The 19,450-nt window shown below is 31.4% G+C and overlaps 1 protein-coding gene and 1 long non-coding RNA gene across 2 annotated transcripts; both read right to left on the bottom strand.

The window, feature by feature from the left end:
* Positions 1-1,837: 1,837 nt before the first annotated feature.
* Positions 1,838-6,037, bottom strand: LOC137818258 (uncharacterized). The gene is made up of 2 exons (XR_011082048.1): positions 5,756-6,037; positions 1,838-2,146 (listed from the first exon to the last, which is right to left on the bottom strand). It is a non-coding gene; the product is annotated as an uncharacterized LOC137818258 (long non-coding RNA).
* A 936-nt stretch (positions 6,038-6,973) lies between these two features.
* On the bottom strand, positions 6,974-14,721 carry LOC137818260 (Core-2/I-branching beta-1,6-N-acetylglucosaminyltransferase family protein). The gene is made up of 4 exons (XM_068621562.2): positions 13,953-14,721; positions 9,161-9,236; positions 8,953-9,068; positions 6,974-7,542 (listed from the first exon to the last, which is right to left on the bottom strand). Exons 1-4 carry the CDS (start codon positions 14,509-14,511, stop codon positions 7,028-7,030), a joined length of 1,266 nt encoding a protein of 421 aa, XP_068477663.1. The 5' UTR covers positions 14,512-14,721; the 3' UTR covers positions 6,974-7,027.
* Between the last annotated feature and the right edge of the window lie 4,729 nt (positions 14,722-19,450).

The raw sequence follows: 19,450 nt of genomic DNA, 5'->3' as shown, positions 1-19,450 counted from the left end.
CATCAATCTAATTAATTAGGTTTACGTCACAGCATCGATCATCAATTCCACCACATTCCTAAACTACGCGCAAAGTGATTTCGGCTACATGTATAACTATTTTTCACATATACTAGTGGAGAAATATAACTCTAAAGATAAAGATATGTATTAAAATTAAGATAGTCCACATAATTATCTATTTAGAAGAAGAAAAACATCATATATGTATTTAGTCCAAATTTATTTAAAGACAAATCAACTTTAATAAATTCACGTGACGGAAAAATAAATAAAGCATTTTCACGTGATTATTTATTTCTATTGCTATAGTTATAGTAGAATTTTACAATTTTATGAGTTTTAGAAAATCGTTGCATTTCTCCTTATTAGTATTGTGTTAGAGTCCTCTCAAATATACATTACAGATAAAAAAAAATCTTTAAATTGCACACTTTACATGTTTTATAAGTGTCATACGCGTATCAGTATTCAAAGAATACAACATTTAAAAGGTGTGTCTGAGCTTCATATATATATATAAAATATCATTTTCTCATATTAAAAGTAAATATTGTAAATTGTTTTTACAGTATGCAAAATATACGAACATACACGTAATAATATAAAATACATCAAAATGGATGCAATCCGACCAAATCAAATGCAATTCAATTAAATCAAATATAATTGTATAACTTCAATATTTATATAATAATAATTGATTGAATGACAAATATTCAATAATCAATCATATTTATTATTTATTTTAAATATTTAAAAATATTTAGAAATATAAGTCAATCTCATATAAAGTATTCCGACTTTGTTTGGATTAGAAAGTGTAGGAGAATGAAAGATTAAGGATGTGAGAGAGTAGAAGTGTAAAGATTTGAGAAGAAGACGGAAGAAAGTTGAAGTTGTTTAAATTTGTGAGAAAAGTTTATATACTTTATCATTCTTAATAATTTAAATATTAAAAAATCTTCTACCTATAAATATCTCATTATTATCTTCAACAACCTGAACAACCATGTCTCATTTAAATTGAGAGTTTATCTTGATAGGCAAACAACGTCTTGTGTCTGGAGAGACCTACACTTTTTTGGTGAGAACATTAATAAAAACTTTGCAAGTGTCTCAAAACAAATGACCTTCCAAAACATGAAATTTTCTTTATACGCCAACACATTTTCCTTTCTTTTATATTTACGCAAGCTCCTTTTAATCCTCTGAAATTACTGCAATTTAATCTCATTCATGTTTATTCTTCTTTCAATTTCGGTTTTTCCTTTTAAAAATTTAGACTTAATTAAATATCTTTACGTTAATATTAGTATAGTAATAACTTGTTTAGCTCCATAAATCTATATTATTTTCGAGTTCATTATTTAACTTATTCTAAATAAAACTAATAAATTAAAAACTGAAAAGTGTCAATTATCTCTAAAGAATTTATAATCATATAAGTTGTTATTGAACGGAAATTAGTTTTGTTAAAAAAATATATAAAACATTTTTTAATTGAAATAGTAAAATAACACATTTCTAGGCTTCTTCCTGCACCTCCATAGAGAGCTTCCTCTGCACCCCATAAGTCATGCAAAAGACTGTTTTGTCCTTAAAAAAATAAATTCTGGATTCTACAATTTGAAAATATATTATTTTCTATTTACATCTTAAATTCAGAATTTTTTTTTTCTTTAACAAAATACATTCTAGAATACAAAATCCGGAAGATATTCCTAAATCAATAATTTGGAATATATTTATTTTAAAGAAACTCATTTTGGAATACCTTCTTAATTCTTTAATCAGAAGTTTTTATGGATCACCCCTTCCAAATGAAAAACATCAATAGAATAAAGAGTATTTTTTATATTTTAAGAAATATGGAAGTGCCACAATAAGCTATGGAAGCAGGAAGAAAGAGCCCAATCTAAACTATGAAATCGAATCCACATAATGAGGCTACTTACATTGCTTGTTATTATAGTAATGGTATGGAAAATATGGGTTTTGACCACATAATCCATAAAAAACAAATTCTCTTCAAGTCAACCTGAACGTAGAAGTTTCAAAAACATTGTCACCAGCTTTATTACGGATCATACTTTATTAACGGCTCCCCATTGCTAACTTGCATCAACAAGCAATCCATATGCTCCTGTTCCATTAGAAAATTAAACCATTAGGACAAAACGTTATTTCAAATTCTTCTTTTGACATGAAAAGAATGCCCAAATTCACTTTAATATTGTCAGTCTCACACAAACTTGGATGCTGTGCATACAAACTCGCCGTGAAAGAAATTTAACGGCTCTTGTTTCCAATAATGGAGAATCACATACTAGTGCACAAGGTTGTCAAGTGTACATCATTATACTCAGTGTCAAATTGACCCCATAAGCGGGACCACCACCCCATAGCATGTTGCCACCAAAAGCAAAACTCCGTATTTCTTCTAGAGAATATTCTAACTGTTCCAGAGCAACTAGAAAGAGATTCTTTAACCAAAAAGAAGTCAATTCAGATGTAGGATACCTATCCAAAAGTTTTCGCAACTCAATCATGTATGATGGAATCATCACACTGAGACATGGTCCTTGTTTCTAATAACTTAGAAGACAACAGGGCTTCCTCAGGAGTCATAACTATACCAAAGCTTATAACAAAACAGATACCACCAGAGAAAGAAAATACAAGACTATATTGAACTCTTCTAAGGGAAATGCAAGACTATATTGAACTTTTCTAAGGGAAATGCAAGGCTATATTGAACTCTTCTAAGGGATCCATTCATCACCAAGAGGAAGTAATAAAGCATTTCATAGCACTAGGAAGGCACAAGTACTCAGATAGATTATACAAGTGTTATTAAAAATGATCATGGCAATGCAATGGCAGAAATCTATGTCTCATGGCAGAAATCACACTAGTCCCACGCCGTAGCCCCAAGGAGGAAGAAGTCTAGTTCAATGCAACCCAGCCTAGACCTAAGGCAAAAGAAACCCTGATTTGGTGGATTCCTTAACCCGACCACCTCAAATAGATTTAAAAATAAAACGGGCTATGTTGTACAATCTGAGCCAAACCCAACCCAAAATTAAAAAAAAAAACTAAGCCAACCTTCGTGAACCATTTGTAACCCAACTACGGTAGCTGCAGTTAGCCACCAAAGACACTGCCACTGCATGCAACCTATTCCTCTACCTCATGCAACCTGTTTCACCGCCACCTGCCACCTTTTTCGTTGATATCAATTCATTGTAGCACCACAATCAACCACAGCAATGCCACCACTTGTACGCTTCCCAACGCACTCCCCTAGCCCAAACTACAAGGCTCTAATTTTTTTCTTTTTCAATTACCTTGTTGGTTTTTCTCTTATTCTCCCCTCATTTTTTTTTTCGGTTTGTTTCTATTATCTCGTTGGTTCTACTCTTATAAGGGAGAACCACCAAAGTAACTCTGATGGTGCCACCACTACAAGTATGAGGTCCACAGAGGAAGCAACTTAGGCAAGAGGTTGGTGAACATCAGGCACCAGCAAAGCTGGCATGGAGTTCGAGGGCACGAGGAAGTGTGGATGAGCATTTGGGGTAGTGTTTTTCCGATTGGATAGATCAGAACAACTATATAAAGATAAAGGAACCATTGTGCTGAAATGGTATTTCTCTGTGACAGCAAAAATGGTTTATTTATATTAAGAGAGAAAAATCAATACAATAAATAAAGGAGATTTTATATCTTCTAAACCCAAAATTAATAACATCAACAATAAACGATAAAAAGTCTAAGTTATCTTCAGCAAGACACAGAAGTAAACACCAACAAAAGTTCAATTACAAGTTTCCAACATGGGAATTATCAGTCATCATTTTGTAAATCCAAGTTTTCTTTATCATTTTCACTATTACTACATCTTTAGATTTCAATTTTGGAAATTAATATCCCAAAATAGTCCTCTAACAAAGCCCAAATGTCTCTATTCAAAAGTATTTTTTAAATCAACACATAGCACAATGTAGCGCTCACTACTGCTGTGCTATTCAACCCGCTATTATTTGGTCCCCTCTCCACTACGGCAGCCCCCTGTAGTGGGCAGGGGGCTACTCTGCTCCTCTACATACACTACTATGGCAATGCTATAGCGGCACTATTTAAAACCTTGATACAATTATTCCATCATACTGCCATTAAGCCACCAAAGGAGTAATGAGATGAAAAAAATCTAAGGCTTAATTACAGCTTAATCTCAAAGCTGAGAGGAGAGAGCAGAGTTAGGGTTATGTCAGTCAAAAACTTCTTCCCATGTTCATGCCTGGTTAACCAGAAGGTTCTATGAGCTGGATCACATCAACCAAGGTGTCAGCAACCAATCCAATCCACCTTTTTGTTGGATGGGGCAAGGTTAGCTCATAGGTTAGTTAGCACACTTTGATAGTTATAAATCAAGTCTAAATTTAGAAATGCAAGCAGTTGCTAACCAATCATAGGTTGGTATATGATTACTTTATTGATATAGCCACTATGTTCCAAGCTACCCAGCACCCAATACCTTCACACTTCCAAATGTAGAGAATAGAATTAGGTTTTGAGAATGTTGGGCAGTTAAGTGCCAACAGAAGCAAACGTATATTTAAAAGGAGATTAGAATACTGACATGGATGAGTGGACATATGTGAAAAATGAAGGTAGTTGGGTCACAATAGAAGACAACTAGAAAGGCTCCAAGTAGAAAGGAGAGGTATGATTATCAGGATGACCATAAGAAAGATTAGGACAAACCATTAGAAACTATCTTTATTTGAACAGTTCTATTATAACCAAAAAGAATATAATATTTTTATCAAGAGATTCAAGACTGATGCTGTTCATTGACTAATGTATCTAAACCCTCTCACTAGGACAAGGCCTGGTTGTAATTTTTTCATAGATCCTATATAACCAACCAAATCAACATGAGGAAGCCCTATTTCTTACAATTTTTTAAAACACTGAATATGAACATAATTAAAAGACATCCCAAAACAATCCCAGTAAGCCCTAGTACAACAACAACATCCTTCGTGAATCATGACCAGAGTTTTATCTGTTCCAAAATGCTTCTGGTTCCTTCCTCCAGTCAAGAATTCCTAAAATTTTCTCACATTAGTAGACATGATAACATGCACAGCATGGTCAAATATTAAGAACCTTAGACCATACAAATATGGGCCCATAGCTTAATAGCCAATTGAAGGAGACAACAGAACACTGTAAGCAAAAAAAGAAAAAAACAACCAGTATTTTTAAATTTGAATACAAACAGTTGAAACCATGAAACCCAAATATAACTTGCAATCAGGAAGGTCAATACCCCACAGACACAACTTCTTTCTCATAGGCAGAAGGAAGAAAAAGAAAACATAAAAAAATAGCAGCAATGGTAATCAAATCAATCACAACAAAATAAACAGAAAGATCAATGGCTAAGGGGACAAACCTAGCTACCCAAACTGCCCCATATGCAGCACAAAGAATTTACAGAACAGATCCAACATAGCATGATGACCATATCCCTCCTCAGATAAAAAAATTAAACTTCGAGTTACTTAAGATCTCTCTGTTTCCACACCAGTTCCCAGAAAAATATAATATTCACAACAATAATAAACTCAGTTGAATAAACTTGACAACGAAAAAGAAAACAAAAAGTATTCAGTACAACAACACAATAACATGGATTATAAAAAAATGGAAAAAGGAAGACATAGTGATTGAAGTAACGAACCGAACAAAATGAGTTTACTAATTGGAGGTGGCAGAAGCATGTTTGTTGGAAGAAGAGGAGTAATTAGGTGGAGAGTAGAAGAGCGCAAACGCCATGGTTCCTGGGAGCACCCCATACTTAGCCAACGCTGCCACTTTGGTGATCACTGCCTTTCCCTTCATAAATGCCATTCCTTTCCTCGCCTGATTAACAGCTCTTCTCTGTAATTGGAAGCCTAAGACAGAGATAGGGTTTTCCGTGACGAAGGACGAACCTCTGAAAATGACATGCATACATATACATTTTATATATATATATATATATATATATATATATGATTTTAGTTCTTATTCATAGAATAAATTACCTTAACATTATACCACTCATATAGATGGTAAAATAATTTTTAATATGATAATTATTAATAAATTTTAAATTTTAGTACGGTTAATATTTTGTGAGTGGTCTTCATATATTAGTAATTAGTTCATTAAGTATGTATTAAGTGGAGTTGTAATATTTTGTATTTTGTCGTAAATTATATGAATGATTTTAAATATCAATTTAATATAATTGATTTATTTATGGTTCGTAAAATTAATTTATTTTTTAATTGGGAAACTAAGTAATTTTTTTAAAATTTAAAGCTTAACTATTTTGAATGCTTTAATAATAGGTGATCAACATGTTTAAATAAAATATATTTATGTTAGAATAAAAAAATAAAATATTGATATCACACATGAGTTTTGAATTGGATCAAATTAGTACAAGGATTTGCAAATAAAAATTGTATTTGAAAGAGGTATAGGTTGTTGTTCAAAAATTAGTTTCTTCCTAAACAAACTTTTTTTATTTGATTATTCAACTGTTTCTTGTGGATTTGATATTTTTTTTTAGGAAGAACTATAATTGAATAATTGCATTTAGGAATTTTAATATTTTAATGGGTCAATATGCAAATTTAAACCATTACCTATCTTTTCTAGTAAATTAAAAAAAGACATAATAGTAAATTACACATTTGTAAAATGCATTGATTAAAAATGGACCATAAAATAAAAACTTGTTTTCTGTTGTAAGTTCCTTTACCAATACCACATCATGTTTCAAACGAAGCAAAAGTTTCTCTTGAAACCAAAGGTTCATTTATGGCATGAATTTATAAGACCTACTTAGGTTCACACATGACAAGAAAGACACGTTTCATAGCAATTCACAGTGTTAAATTTGGACAGATTGAATAAACACGCCAATAGAATCATGAATAGAGATTCCACGTGGGAGTGACAACTATTTACACTGTTTCGGCCTAAAATTTTCAGAATCTAATAGTTTCACCATTAGTTTTTCTAGCTTCTTTGATTGTAAAGTAGGTTTAACTACAATTGGATTTCCATAAACTGTGCAAGGGTCTTTTCCCAAAAGAGGACTTCCAAAACACCACCCTCCAGGCGTAAAGTGACCCTTTGATTTTCTCAGGAGTTCCTTGTCAATTTTGTCAAGAACTGGATCATCCTTGGCAAACTTTCGAGCAAAAGGAATACCACTACGTACCATGTCATCAAAATGCTCCAACTTCAAGAACAATGGATGCTGTTTTGGTGGGTTGTCCCACCTTATATAACGTAAATCATGATTAATGGTCGTGTTTTGATAGTCCTTATTATTGCAAATGACAGTATGGAAGTAGCCCTCTGGGGATGAAAGAAAATTTGTGTAATACATCAGGAGAGTGCGAGGAAGATTATCCCAACCCCAAACACAAAACTCCAGAAATGACTTTGTCAAGACAATCCACGGAGAACCTGGATGAAAGCCACAAAATACCATTAGGTAAAACAACTAAGACTTATTCACAAATACTAATAAGAAAAAATATCAAGTAAAATGAAGCTTCTCTCGAATTAAAAATAATGTTATGGTAATGCTTGTAAAGAGAGTTACCCAGATCGTCTAACCAACCCCAACAATCGTCTACCACAAGAATAACGTATAACGTCAACGCCGAGTGGAAAACGAGAGTCTACTGTGGCGAACCAGGAAGGAAGAATGAAGGAATGAAGAAGAAGGAGAAATGAATCTAAGCGCAAACTCGAAGATTACAGAAAAGGAAGGCCAGACAGAAGGTGTTCACCGAGATTGATATCAAGAGAGAAGAAAAACAAGAATGAAGATATGTGTTCTGTTCTGTCTAACATAGGAATCAACCTTGCTTTATATATAAGGTTGATTCATAACTCCTAACCAAACAGTCTAGTCAATTTGACTAGGGTTAACAAAATTATCTAAAAAATAACATCCGCACCCTAATGATTTGTGTTTTACTGTTGCTCAACTCCTTGTGGAGCACCAAATTGCACTTTTTATTCCTTAATTACTATGGTATACGTAGCATGTTTACTATGTTATGCAAAAGCTCTGTGTAATAAACAAAAAAAATTAAAAGCAACAGCAAGACCTGTGATGTTTCCAGAAATATACCTATGAGCTAATAAGAGAACTCCATTGCAATCTTCTAAAGAAACTTGTATGTTTGATGACTCAGCCTTCAGATTGGATATCAAGTACATTTACTTGGGGTCAATTTATTTTATAAGAACATCGAAACAAATTTCAATCATTTGGTCAATGAAATGGCTGAGCATTCATTCCAATGCTTTGTATAGAAAGACAATACAAATATGCTAACCACTTTCTCAATAACGTTTTAGATCACTTTGGCTAGTTAGACCATTAAATTCATGTAATGACACATCTAATTAGAATAATTCCTTAATCCCCTATTATATTGAGCTATGGTCAATAAGAAATAACAGCATTTGCAGAGCCTATCATGCATGCCGAAGTCATTGTTACTCTGCGATGCTGATCTTTATGACAATGAATAAACTAAGGTTCCCTAGTGCCATAGGTCCCCACTTCAACAAGGTATGAGGGAGGGTAATTTTCAGAAGTCTTCCCCATACATATGCAAAGAGATTGTTTCCATGACCAACTGGTCACCAAGGTGGAAGGTTAGTGTTACACCAGGGTTCGTCCCCCATTCATATTTAACACAACAAAACAAAACAAAAAACATAAAAGATAGAATAGGAGGTGCATAAGAGAAACTTAAGCAGCATACATTTATAAAGAAAAATAAGAAGAGAAAAAAATGGGGGATAAGGACTAGAAGAAAATATGTCAAAGTTTTGGAAATGCAGCATAATTAATACCTGTGAATAATTTGAACGATGAAGGAACAGATCTCTTCTCTTTAGCCCAGTAAACGCCAGATTTCTTCAAATGATATAAGCCTGGATCTATAATGATCGGTCTAGCTCTTTGATGCCTGATGCCACAGTTATTACAGGTACACAAAATTATGAACAAATAGTTTAGCAACAAATTGAGACAATGTCAAAGAACAGATAATGTACATACTCTTTCCAACCAATATTACTTGTATGCTCAATGAAATTTAGATCCCTTGGCAAGAACGAAAAGATGTGCAAGAGATCTGAAGCAAGTTACATGGAAAAAAGTCAGCAAAATAAACATAATTTATATTGGTGAAACAGACTTGGATTCATTAATATATATGTATTAGAGATCTTATATCGACTGGATATATGATCAAATTATAGTATATAAGTGGGTACAAACTTCATCTTACAAGCCGGTTTTGTGAGGTTAAGTGAGACTTAAATTTCACTTTTTTAAAATAGTATCAAAATCATTTAAATATAAGTGGGTGAAAGTCTTACCTTACAAGTCATTTTTGTGTGTTTTAGTTAGACTTAAATTCCATTTTTGTAAGAATAAGAAGCCAAAAGCACTAAAGAAAAGTACTTGTTCATGTAATTGACTTATGATACAAAGTTAGATGAGGATGGTCAAATGAGAACTTGAAACATTTCCTTCCTATCCATATACTAACTAATACAAATGTGGCATCTTAATAGAAGAAATAAGGGATTTCTTTGCTGAATATAATGCTTAGCTTGCAGACTTCCAGCCAAAATCCAAAGGTCCCAATTCTCTCATAGGTAAGCAAGATAATCTCTTCCTTCACCTTTCCTCTCATTTAAATGCAACATGCTAGATTTCTTCAACCAATCAACTTAAATAACCATCTAAACTAGATGATAGAGCCCTTCTTTCAATTTAGTCACACCAATCATCTTCAAAGAGTTCATTTCTTGAATTTTGAAAACATCATTAGAGAAGGTGAGTGTGTAATTTAGCAGGAAATTAGTTTGGAAAGAGAAATGAGGTTAAATTTAATTTAGGAACAGGAAGAACATTATGAATAATAATGTAATTAAGCATGCCTCAGTAGGAAACTTAATATGAATAGGTTTAATTTTAAAATAAGCTTGAAAACAATCGAAAGAACAAGTGATATGATGATAGGTAGCTCCTAAATCTATTATCCATGGAGTAGAGCCTAAATGATGTGTGGACAAAGCAAGAATGAAACTACTAAAAATGCAATTGTTAGCAAGGCTTGGGTCTATATTTTGTGGAGAGTGAGAAAGGTTAACATGACTAGATTGTGTTGTCGCTTGTGCTTGTGCCAATAGAGTCACTAGGTTGTTGGAATAGAGCAATTTAACATTGATACTGAGCTACTGTAATATTAGGAGCACTTGAACTATGTAAGGAAATAAATAATTATTTTATTGATAACAATTACACAAAATTTATTCTCAGCACCTCTATTTGTAACAATCAAACTCCCCAAAATAAAGAAATAAAAATATGTTGAAATGAATAAGAAAATTCTAAAGATATTTTTCTTCTAATTACTATGAGATATTAAGGATATTTTTATCCTAATAATCCTCTATTTACATTACTTCTCCTCAAATTGGTAAATGAATTTCGATCCTTCCCAACTTACCAACAAAATCAAGGAATCTACCCTAAGGAATCCCCTTAGTAAAAATATCAGCTATAAGTCTTGTAAGGACATGGGTTGTAACCACAAGACCTCTCTTAAAATTTCAAAGTCTTATCGTGTTGTATTTGATTATGCGTCATGCTCATGGCTCTGACTTATCACAATACAATTGCATAGGAATGTCAACCTTGATTTTAAGATCACCAAGTATGATTTTCATCCTAACTCCTTCAAATGCACACACACCTTGAGCAAGGACTCAAAATTCAACTTTTACAATGGAATGAGATACTCTTTATTTTGTTTTTTTTTTGCTTGCTTAGGTTATCAAACTTTCTCCAATAAACATTCAATGCCCATAAGTAGATTTTTTGTCAGTAATAGAACTTCCATAGTCTGCATCAGTATAAATCTTCATGGTCAAAGTGTCTTCTTTCCTTCACAGTAACCCCTTTCTTGGGTTTTAACTTCAAGTACGGAAGAATTTGGTAAATTTCTTGCATGCATTTTTTTCTTTGATCATGCATATACTGACTTATCACACTAATTGCATGAGTAATGTTTGGTCTCATGTGGAATAGATAAATAAGTTTCCCTATCAATATCTAATATTGGGTCTTTTCTATAGGAGTTTTCTCTTCACTTTTAATTTTATGATTATGTTTAATAAGAACTACTCGAGCTCTACATCCCAACTCCCAGCGTATCTATTTCTTTGAGGAGATCAAGTACATATTTTCTTTCCTCTTTTTTAATAAGCAATCTCTATTCCAAAAAAATACTTTAGTTTTCCCAAGTCTTTCATTTCAAATTGGGCTACCAATTTTTCCTTTAAAATCAATTTCTTTGTTTCATCGTCTCGTGCAATATTCATATCATTGACACAAACCATCACAATAGTGAGTTTACCTGTAACAAAGTGTTTTTAAGAATAAAGTATGATCCCTTTAGCTGTGGTTATGTCCTAACCATTGCTTTTGTAAATCTCTCAAACCATGCCTTTGGAGATTGTTCCTGTTGTAGATCTCACATCCACTAGAAATGAGAATATTTCATTGTATATAAATGGGTGCAAACCTCACCCCATGATTCGGTTTTATGGGGTTGAGTTAGGCTTAAAACCTATCCTAAGAGGAGAAGAAATAAAAGTTGTAAAAATAACATAACAAACTTAACACAGGACAAGCAGGTTTTTAGAGTTTTATAGAAGCTAGGGGAGAAACATCAGAATTCTCATTTTGGGCCAACTGGCTTGATATGGGCTGCTCGTTTGATAGGTATCCATCATAAACAGAAAACAATGAACCATAAACTTCTCCTCTAGGATTATCATGTAGCCCACCCCCAAAGGTAGAAAAATATTATTTTTCCTGCTACTTTGTAGAAGCATATTAACAAAAAGAAATTAATGTTGTGACATCAATGTTTATGACAGGTGAAAAATCCTATCCATAGGCAGATTAGCACAAAACAGAATAAGTAGGAGAGAGACCGCATTGATGATGAGAAAATGGAAGATGCTGGAAATAGCAAGAGCAGAAGCTACCAGCCAAGAAAAGTCCTTTGGCCCCAAGCATAATGTCAAAATAACTACCATTACCTTCTTAGAACTTAAGTTTAACTCAACCCTAAAATTCAGTTTATAGGATGAGGACTGACTCCTACTTTTCACTCCTTTGTAACATGAAGCCAAAATAACACAAGAGAAAATGAATTTAAGCAGCCAAATCACATGGAAAAAGTGGGAAAGTTTGTTATACCAAGGAGACACATGTCAAATGATCCAGGAGAAAGGGACCCGAGAAGAAGCACTAGGCTAAGGAGGAGGAATGTTTTATTGGAAGGCTTTGGAGAATGAGAGGGTATCCATGTGGTATCGCCCAATTCCTTTTGATTCTTCTCTCATCTTTGAGCTCATCCTTCTCTGTTTCCTCTGTTTGTTCTAATTCTTTCTCTATCAGGTTGTTGGTGTGATTGATTGTGATCATTGATAACTTGATTCTACAGTCACTATAGTTGCTCCATTATAGCCAATTACAGTTTTAAATCCCACTCACTGATACTACTACTTTCAGTTCGTACCCTCACTCTGTTATTTCGTTAATATACATCCATAATTTTTCATCCTTCCATCCCACATTTACTGCAATTTAAAGTTTTTTTACGGAACTAGATTAAGAATAACAATAAATATAACAATCTTTGAAACAATTTTACTAAAATAATCTATTTTTCTCAATAAACACACTACTTTTATTGAAGACAAGGTAACTAATTTGGGGACAAATTAGACATATAAAGATCAATATTTCATTAAAAAGTGATACATTAAAAGTCTAAGACTGCTATCATTGTGGGATATAAACTATTTTTACTACAGCATTGGTCAATATGCAATCAACAACACCCACCCCTCATGTTGATGACGGGGAAGTTGGACCTCTCGAGATGGTTCAATAATAACATAATAATGGCTGGTCTTATATGCTTAAGAACATCTCCACTTGTTTACAATAGTTTTTTCTTATCAATAAAAATATTGCTTTAATATGGCCCTATAAACATAACTTCTTTAAAATCGAAGAGTAGCATCAAATATTGACACGGACACTATCTCGGCACGCATAATCTCTAAAATATAGAACATGGAGACACGGATTTATATATTACATTATTATGAATTTTGTGACAGGAGATTATCATCATCGATGGAAAAAACATTTTAGTTGAAATTCATTTTTAAAGACAAATTAACAACTTTAACAAATTACACAATATATAAAGATATGATAGGAGATTAAATAAAAACATTCTCAATAATACATATATAATTTAAATATTTCTTATTATATATAGAATTTGTTCTTTATTTCTATAATCATAATAGAAACTTATACAATAAGTTTAATTGTCTTTTGAATTACACATTTCACCAATACATGTCGAGTATCGTACGCATGTTAATGTACGTGTCAGACACATGGACACAGCATTTAAAAGGCATGTCCAACTTTTTAATAGAACACTTCACCGATACGTGTCATACGCATGTGTGAGACATATGGACACACCATTTAAGAGGCGTGCCCAGCTTCATATCTTCAATTTTAAGAATTCTATGTTTGTATTATTTAAGGAACTCGTAAACAACTTCTATTGGAAATGGTTGAGAGCAACCGACAAGAGCAATTCTAGTAGAATCCTAAAATCTGGGTTTTTGTTCTACGAGTCAATTCTAACTGTTTCCCATGTGTAGATTATTCGGTGAATGTGCAATCATCTGGAAAAGTGTAACACTAGAAATTAAAAGAGCAAAGAGGAGTGACAGACCGTCTTGGGAGAGGAGAGGATAATCAGAGGCACTGAGATTGAGAAACCAGTCCCAGTGGGGAACCCTCTTGAGCAACAAGGCAATGCCGTGAAGAGTAGAAGCAACCATGGTGGGGCCCTTGTAGGTGACCAAATCAGACTTACCCACGACCATGACGTTCCCAAACGCCGCAAACACAGTCTCGAACTTGACGTACTTGGCCAGCTCGAGCCTCTCCGCATCAGAAGCTTCTAGATCGAGATGAAGCAGGTAGTAGTTTCTGGGATGATACACTGCCTGAAGGACCCTCTTCAGCTGCGCTTCCTCCCCTTTTGTACCCGTCAACAGGTACGCCAATCTGGGAAGACCCACTCCAACTTCTTCCGTTAAATTGAACGAAGAAGAAGACCATGTTGCAGAAGAATAAGAAGATGGTTTAGATGAAGAAGAAGAAGAAGAGGGTTTGGTGAGGGTAAGAAGCAAGAGGGTGATGCATATTGTTACAATGGCGATCGTCATCATCCATTTTTTTGGTCTGTAGGAGTGGTGGTGGTTGTGGGAATTATGGTTTCGTTTCATGTTTTTGGGTGTTTCCAATGCTTCTTAGCTGTTATTTGTTGGGTTTGTTGTTATGTTTTTTGTCGGCTCCAACGTTGGTTGAAATTGGGCTTGAATTAGGTGGGGTAGCGTGGATTCATTTGTGTGATTTTCTGACAAATTGTGAAGGAGACCTGCTACTGCTTCTCGTTCTTATGTCTCTGTCAACGCAAGTGTTAACATTGTCCTTACTTCTATCTTTAAAAAGTAATGATATATTCATAACTAAGTTTTTTATTTAATTGTTATTAGAATTTTTAATACTATTATTTTAATATTTTTTTATATCTATTTATATATAAATGAAATTTTTTATTTTAATATTTTTTTATACAATTTTAATTTTAATTTTATCCTTATTTAATATATCTCATTTTATTAATATAATGAAGTATTTTATCATTTTATATAAATTATTTAAAAAATAAAATTATTTTTTAAATTAATATTAATGTACAGTTTTTATATGACTTATCATTTTTTTCTTAATTTTTTATTTTAAGGCAACAACATAACAAAAGAGAGAGTATTCATACATTTTTACACCAAATCTCACATATCAAATAAAATAGCTTCTATTTTTTAATCGTTCTCTTCACTTTATTTTTTGTTTTTCAAATTTGACTCATCTAAAAATTATTTATGTATGTATATTAAATTTCTATTATCATAAAAAATGAGTAAAAGAGGAAAATGCAAATACACAATCACAATGCACCTGTATTTCCGCTAGTTATTATAATATAAATTTCTTTTTTATTATATATATTTATATTTAAATTTATCACATAAAAATTATATATATAACTTTTAAGATTATCAAAGTATAATATTCTATGAATACATTTCAAATTTTAGGAGTGTCTAATTTTTTTAAATTATCTAATAAATTATAAATTTTCAGTTTAATTTTGTAGAAAAATGTTTTATTATTATATTCATTTTTTTAACTAGTTCCTAAAAAACTTTAATTTTTTTCATGATCTCTTATTTATTTTTATTATAATAATTGATATTTTGCATCACATAAAAGTTAATGTATATAAGATGCATTGACAAAAAAAAGGTGGGATATTTAAACTGAAATTTTTAATTTATTAAACATTTAATTTGAAAGGTTGTTAATATATATCGCGATATAACATTTTTTTAAAGTTCTTTTAATATATACTTTTGGTCAAAGCCTTGTATAACTTTAGTCCATGTATTCTTTGTTTTTTTTTTTTTTCCTTTTAGTTTTTATACCTGTTAATTTATTTAGTTTGATTACTGTCTTTATCCTTGAAGTATAAGAAATGTTTCTTTATCCTTATATTTGTTTATCAAATCTAATAGAAAATATTACTTGGATAAATTTGAATTTGGACTTAGTGGTGTAACAATTTTTATCTACAGTTAGTTTTACCCAATCTTCACGACTGTGGCACATCAGAGTATGCAATTACTTTTTCACCTATGATCTATGGAGTGGTAAGAAAGGTATAAGATATTTATGTTTTAAATTTTTAGATTATAGAATTTTTTATACATTCTAAAATATATTTTTGAATTTAGATATTAATAATAGTTGTTTTGTAATCAACTTAAAATGATACTAAAGAGATTATAGTATAGATATGGTCATAATGACCTCAAGTCGTCTTTTAACGAATTCAATAGTAATTTTAATAGATCAATATTCAAAACCTATATACAAACAATGAGGTGTGATAACATTAAAAATTAAAAGGGGTTTAAGTGTGTTTTAGGAGAGGATTAAGATAGATAATTATACAATAGTAAATAAAGCAAGTTAATTCTTAAGCTTTTTCAACAATGAATTCTTCATCAGTTCATAAAAAATATATCTTTCATTCAATCGTCCAAACAAAATTGAATTGACTAAACATACGTCAACCAAAACAATGGTACCTAATTAATAAAACATACGTCCACTAATTTATTCAATATCTTACTCATTTCCATGTATCTACTCATAAGTTTTTTTAAATACTTTACCTCTTTAAATCATGCACCCAAAAGATTGTTCAGAATAATGCAAAATTAAACCAACAATAGTTTCAATTAAAGAAAGAAATTAATCATCAACATTCATTTAGGAACAATTTTCAAAACAAAAATTAAAACTCCAAAAGATCATACCATTTAATGTAGTCCGATATTGAAGAAGAAAACTTCAATTGCATAGAACTTCACAATTCATTGTGAAATTACCAGAAAAAGAGTTTGTTCTTCTATGCAGAGGCAAAACGAAAGAATTGCAAAAAAGAAAATAAGGAAACTAAGAAAATGCTAATGCTTTGTTTTCTTGAACATTGTTGTGAAGCTCAATGATTTCTCCTTGAAGCTTGCATCTTTTTATAAGTTTATTTGCTCCAAGGATCTTGGAATAATATTTTAGTTCAAATATTAATCACAATTGCTCAGTTTCCAACTTTTTATAAATCTTGGGTTTTGTTTCGAGTTTTATCATAAACTTTGTTTCTTCATATTTTTGCAAAATGATTTCCTTCCAATTTTGTTTGTGAGATATTATAGATTTAATTATGCAATTCTTCTACTCATATTTTGTTTCCCATTTTGATTTAGAAAAACAACTTAGACTTTTGCTTGATCAGGACCACTCACAACGATAAACGCTTCCTTCAGACTTTTTGCCTGATCGTCTAGACAAACCATCTATTATGAGAAATATTAGACCACCAACTACGTCTAGAACACAAGATTAAAAAAATAGTCAAGGCCAAAATAAACCGAGTCAAACGAAACTCAATTAAAATAGTGAATTTATTCATGATTACAACTTGAGATTCTATCGTTAAAGCTTTAAATACATAATTCTAATTTATTTCTAGATTTATTGATTATGTAATTTGGAATACATTTCGAAATTACACAATTCGAAATGCATTTTTGGATTCTCTAATTTGGAAATATATTGTATATTATCTAATCTGAAATATACTTAGATTACACAATTTAAAAACACATTACGGATTATACAACCTGCAATGCATTTTCAGATTACGTAAATCAAAAACATATTCTAGATTATATAATTTGAAATATTTTTCTAGATTGTGTAATCCAAAATACATTTTTGGATTCAAAAATGCATTTCCAAATTATGCAATCGAAAACACATTTTTGAGCTTTGTTCGAATTGCACAATCCATATTAGATTTTCAAATTATGCCGTACAAAATGTTTCCAACTCATGGATAATTTAGATTTCGGACACACTTATGGAGATGAAAAAGAAGGTATAGAGATGCTAAAAGAAATACCCATAAGGTTTTTGGCTTCTAATTCATGCATTCTCGTAAGTTTTTCATATACCTCCCAATATTTCAAAAAATCACTTTACTTCTTTGCCTTTTATATTTGTAATGGGCTTTATTGTTGTCCATGGTTGATAACTCATGGTACATGATGTAGTTATTACTAATAAAAAAAAGTTGTTAGTAGAGAAATTTGACTTTTAAAATATAGTTTGAAAAATATTTGGTGAAATAAATCCAATTCCCAATACTAGTTCTAGCTAGATTGTATTATATTAAAGCTCTCTAAATATGACATTTCTAAATTTATTTTTGGATTTTGTATTGTAATTTTTGAAAGATAAAAATTACATTTTGCAAATTAGAATTTGAAGTTATAATGGTAGATGTTTCATATTGTATTATTTCGGGAAAGGATCTCATTGGAATCATTCTAAATAGTGCAATTTGAAAGTTCATTTTATAATTTTAGATAGGTTCATTTGTAAGGTACTGTCAAATCACCTATTTGGAAGGTGATTTATGACTTTCATAATAGTTAATCTATAAGTTAATTTGATAATTATGGATAACGTAAGTCGTAAGATATTTTGAATCACCTACTGCAAAAGGTGATTTATGTCTACCAAAATAGCTTATCCATAAACTGATTTGATAATTTTAGATTGACTCATTTGAAAGAGTATACTAACTGTTATGAATTATGTAAGCCACTTTAAGATTTCTTGTTTTAGAATGAGTTTGTTTGATAAAACTATAATAAATGATATTTTTGGAGTAAAATATCAAACAAAGTCTATATTGTTAACTGATATGGATGAAGTTGGTAATATTATGATATTGACTCATCTACACATGAATTAGTTAAATGTATTTGTTATTTTTGCTCAAAAGACGAGCAAGTGACTTATACTTATATTGTAATGTATTTGTTTGATGTTTGGTAGATGAGAAGACTTACTTGAATATGTCTATAGGGGTAGTCTTTAAGTTTGGGTTTGTCATTTCATATTGAGATCAAATATAACAAATGCCTTAATAAGAAAGGAAGACATACATATTAGATTGTGGAAGGGTGACAAATACATGCGTTATAAAAAGGATTTAAAACTCACTATATCTAGAAAAAGGAAATGTGATTTTCCTTTTAAATTGCATGAAAAACCAATTATTAGAACAAAAGATCAACAACCCCATAGTTTTGATTAAGTGTTTGTCAAAACGAAGTAAGAAACATGAAGAATTGTTTGAAAGATGTTGAAATATGAAAACAAGCATATCATGCAAGATGCAAGTACTTCATCTGAGAGGCAATACAACATCTTGCAACTTTTACTTTGTCTAATAAATGAAACATTTATTGGTTGATAAGTGCACATAAGCTTTAAGTTTACATTGTACATACAAGAACATACTTTAAATTTATTACTGTGTTGTAGGGAATGTCTTCATCTTGTATATATTGAGACAATCCTCGCAAAACACACGTCTACATCAAGATCTCTTGGGATACAAGCTAAAGTTGTTTTGTTTCAAGAACCATTCTAACACAATTTGAAGTCAACTTTGGCCTAGTTATCTTCATATACGGTCTCTACTTTTACTTTGTTTTAAGTAAAAAACTATTTGACCTAACATTG

The sequence above is a fragment of the Phaseolus vulgaris genome, chromosome 10 (assembly GCF_051622355.1).
Source record: "Phaseolus vulgaris cultivar YP4 chromosome 10, ASM5162235v1, whole genome shotgun sequence".
Lineage (NCBI taxonomy): Eukaryota > Viridiplantae > Streptophyta > Magnoliopsida > Fabales > Fabaceae > Phaseolus > Phaseolus vulgaris.
The sequence above is the reverse complement of the archived record's forward strand: the minus strand, read 5'-3'. Positions and strand labels throughout refer to the sequence as shown.

Coding starts and splice junctions, on each gene's coding strand:
- LOC137818260 (XM_068621562.2), bottom strand. CDS start 14,511: ATGAAACGAAACCATAATTCCCACAACCACCACCACTCCTACAGACCA. Junction 9,069..9,160: donor AGTAATATTGGTTGGAAAGA/GTATGTACATTA, acceptor CTGTGGCATCAG/GCATCAAAGAGCTAGACCGA. Junction 7,543..8,952: donor ATCGTTCAAATTATTCACAG/GTATTAATTATG, acceptor GCTTTCATCCAG/GTTCTCCGTGGATTGTCTTG.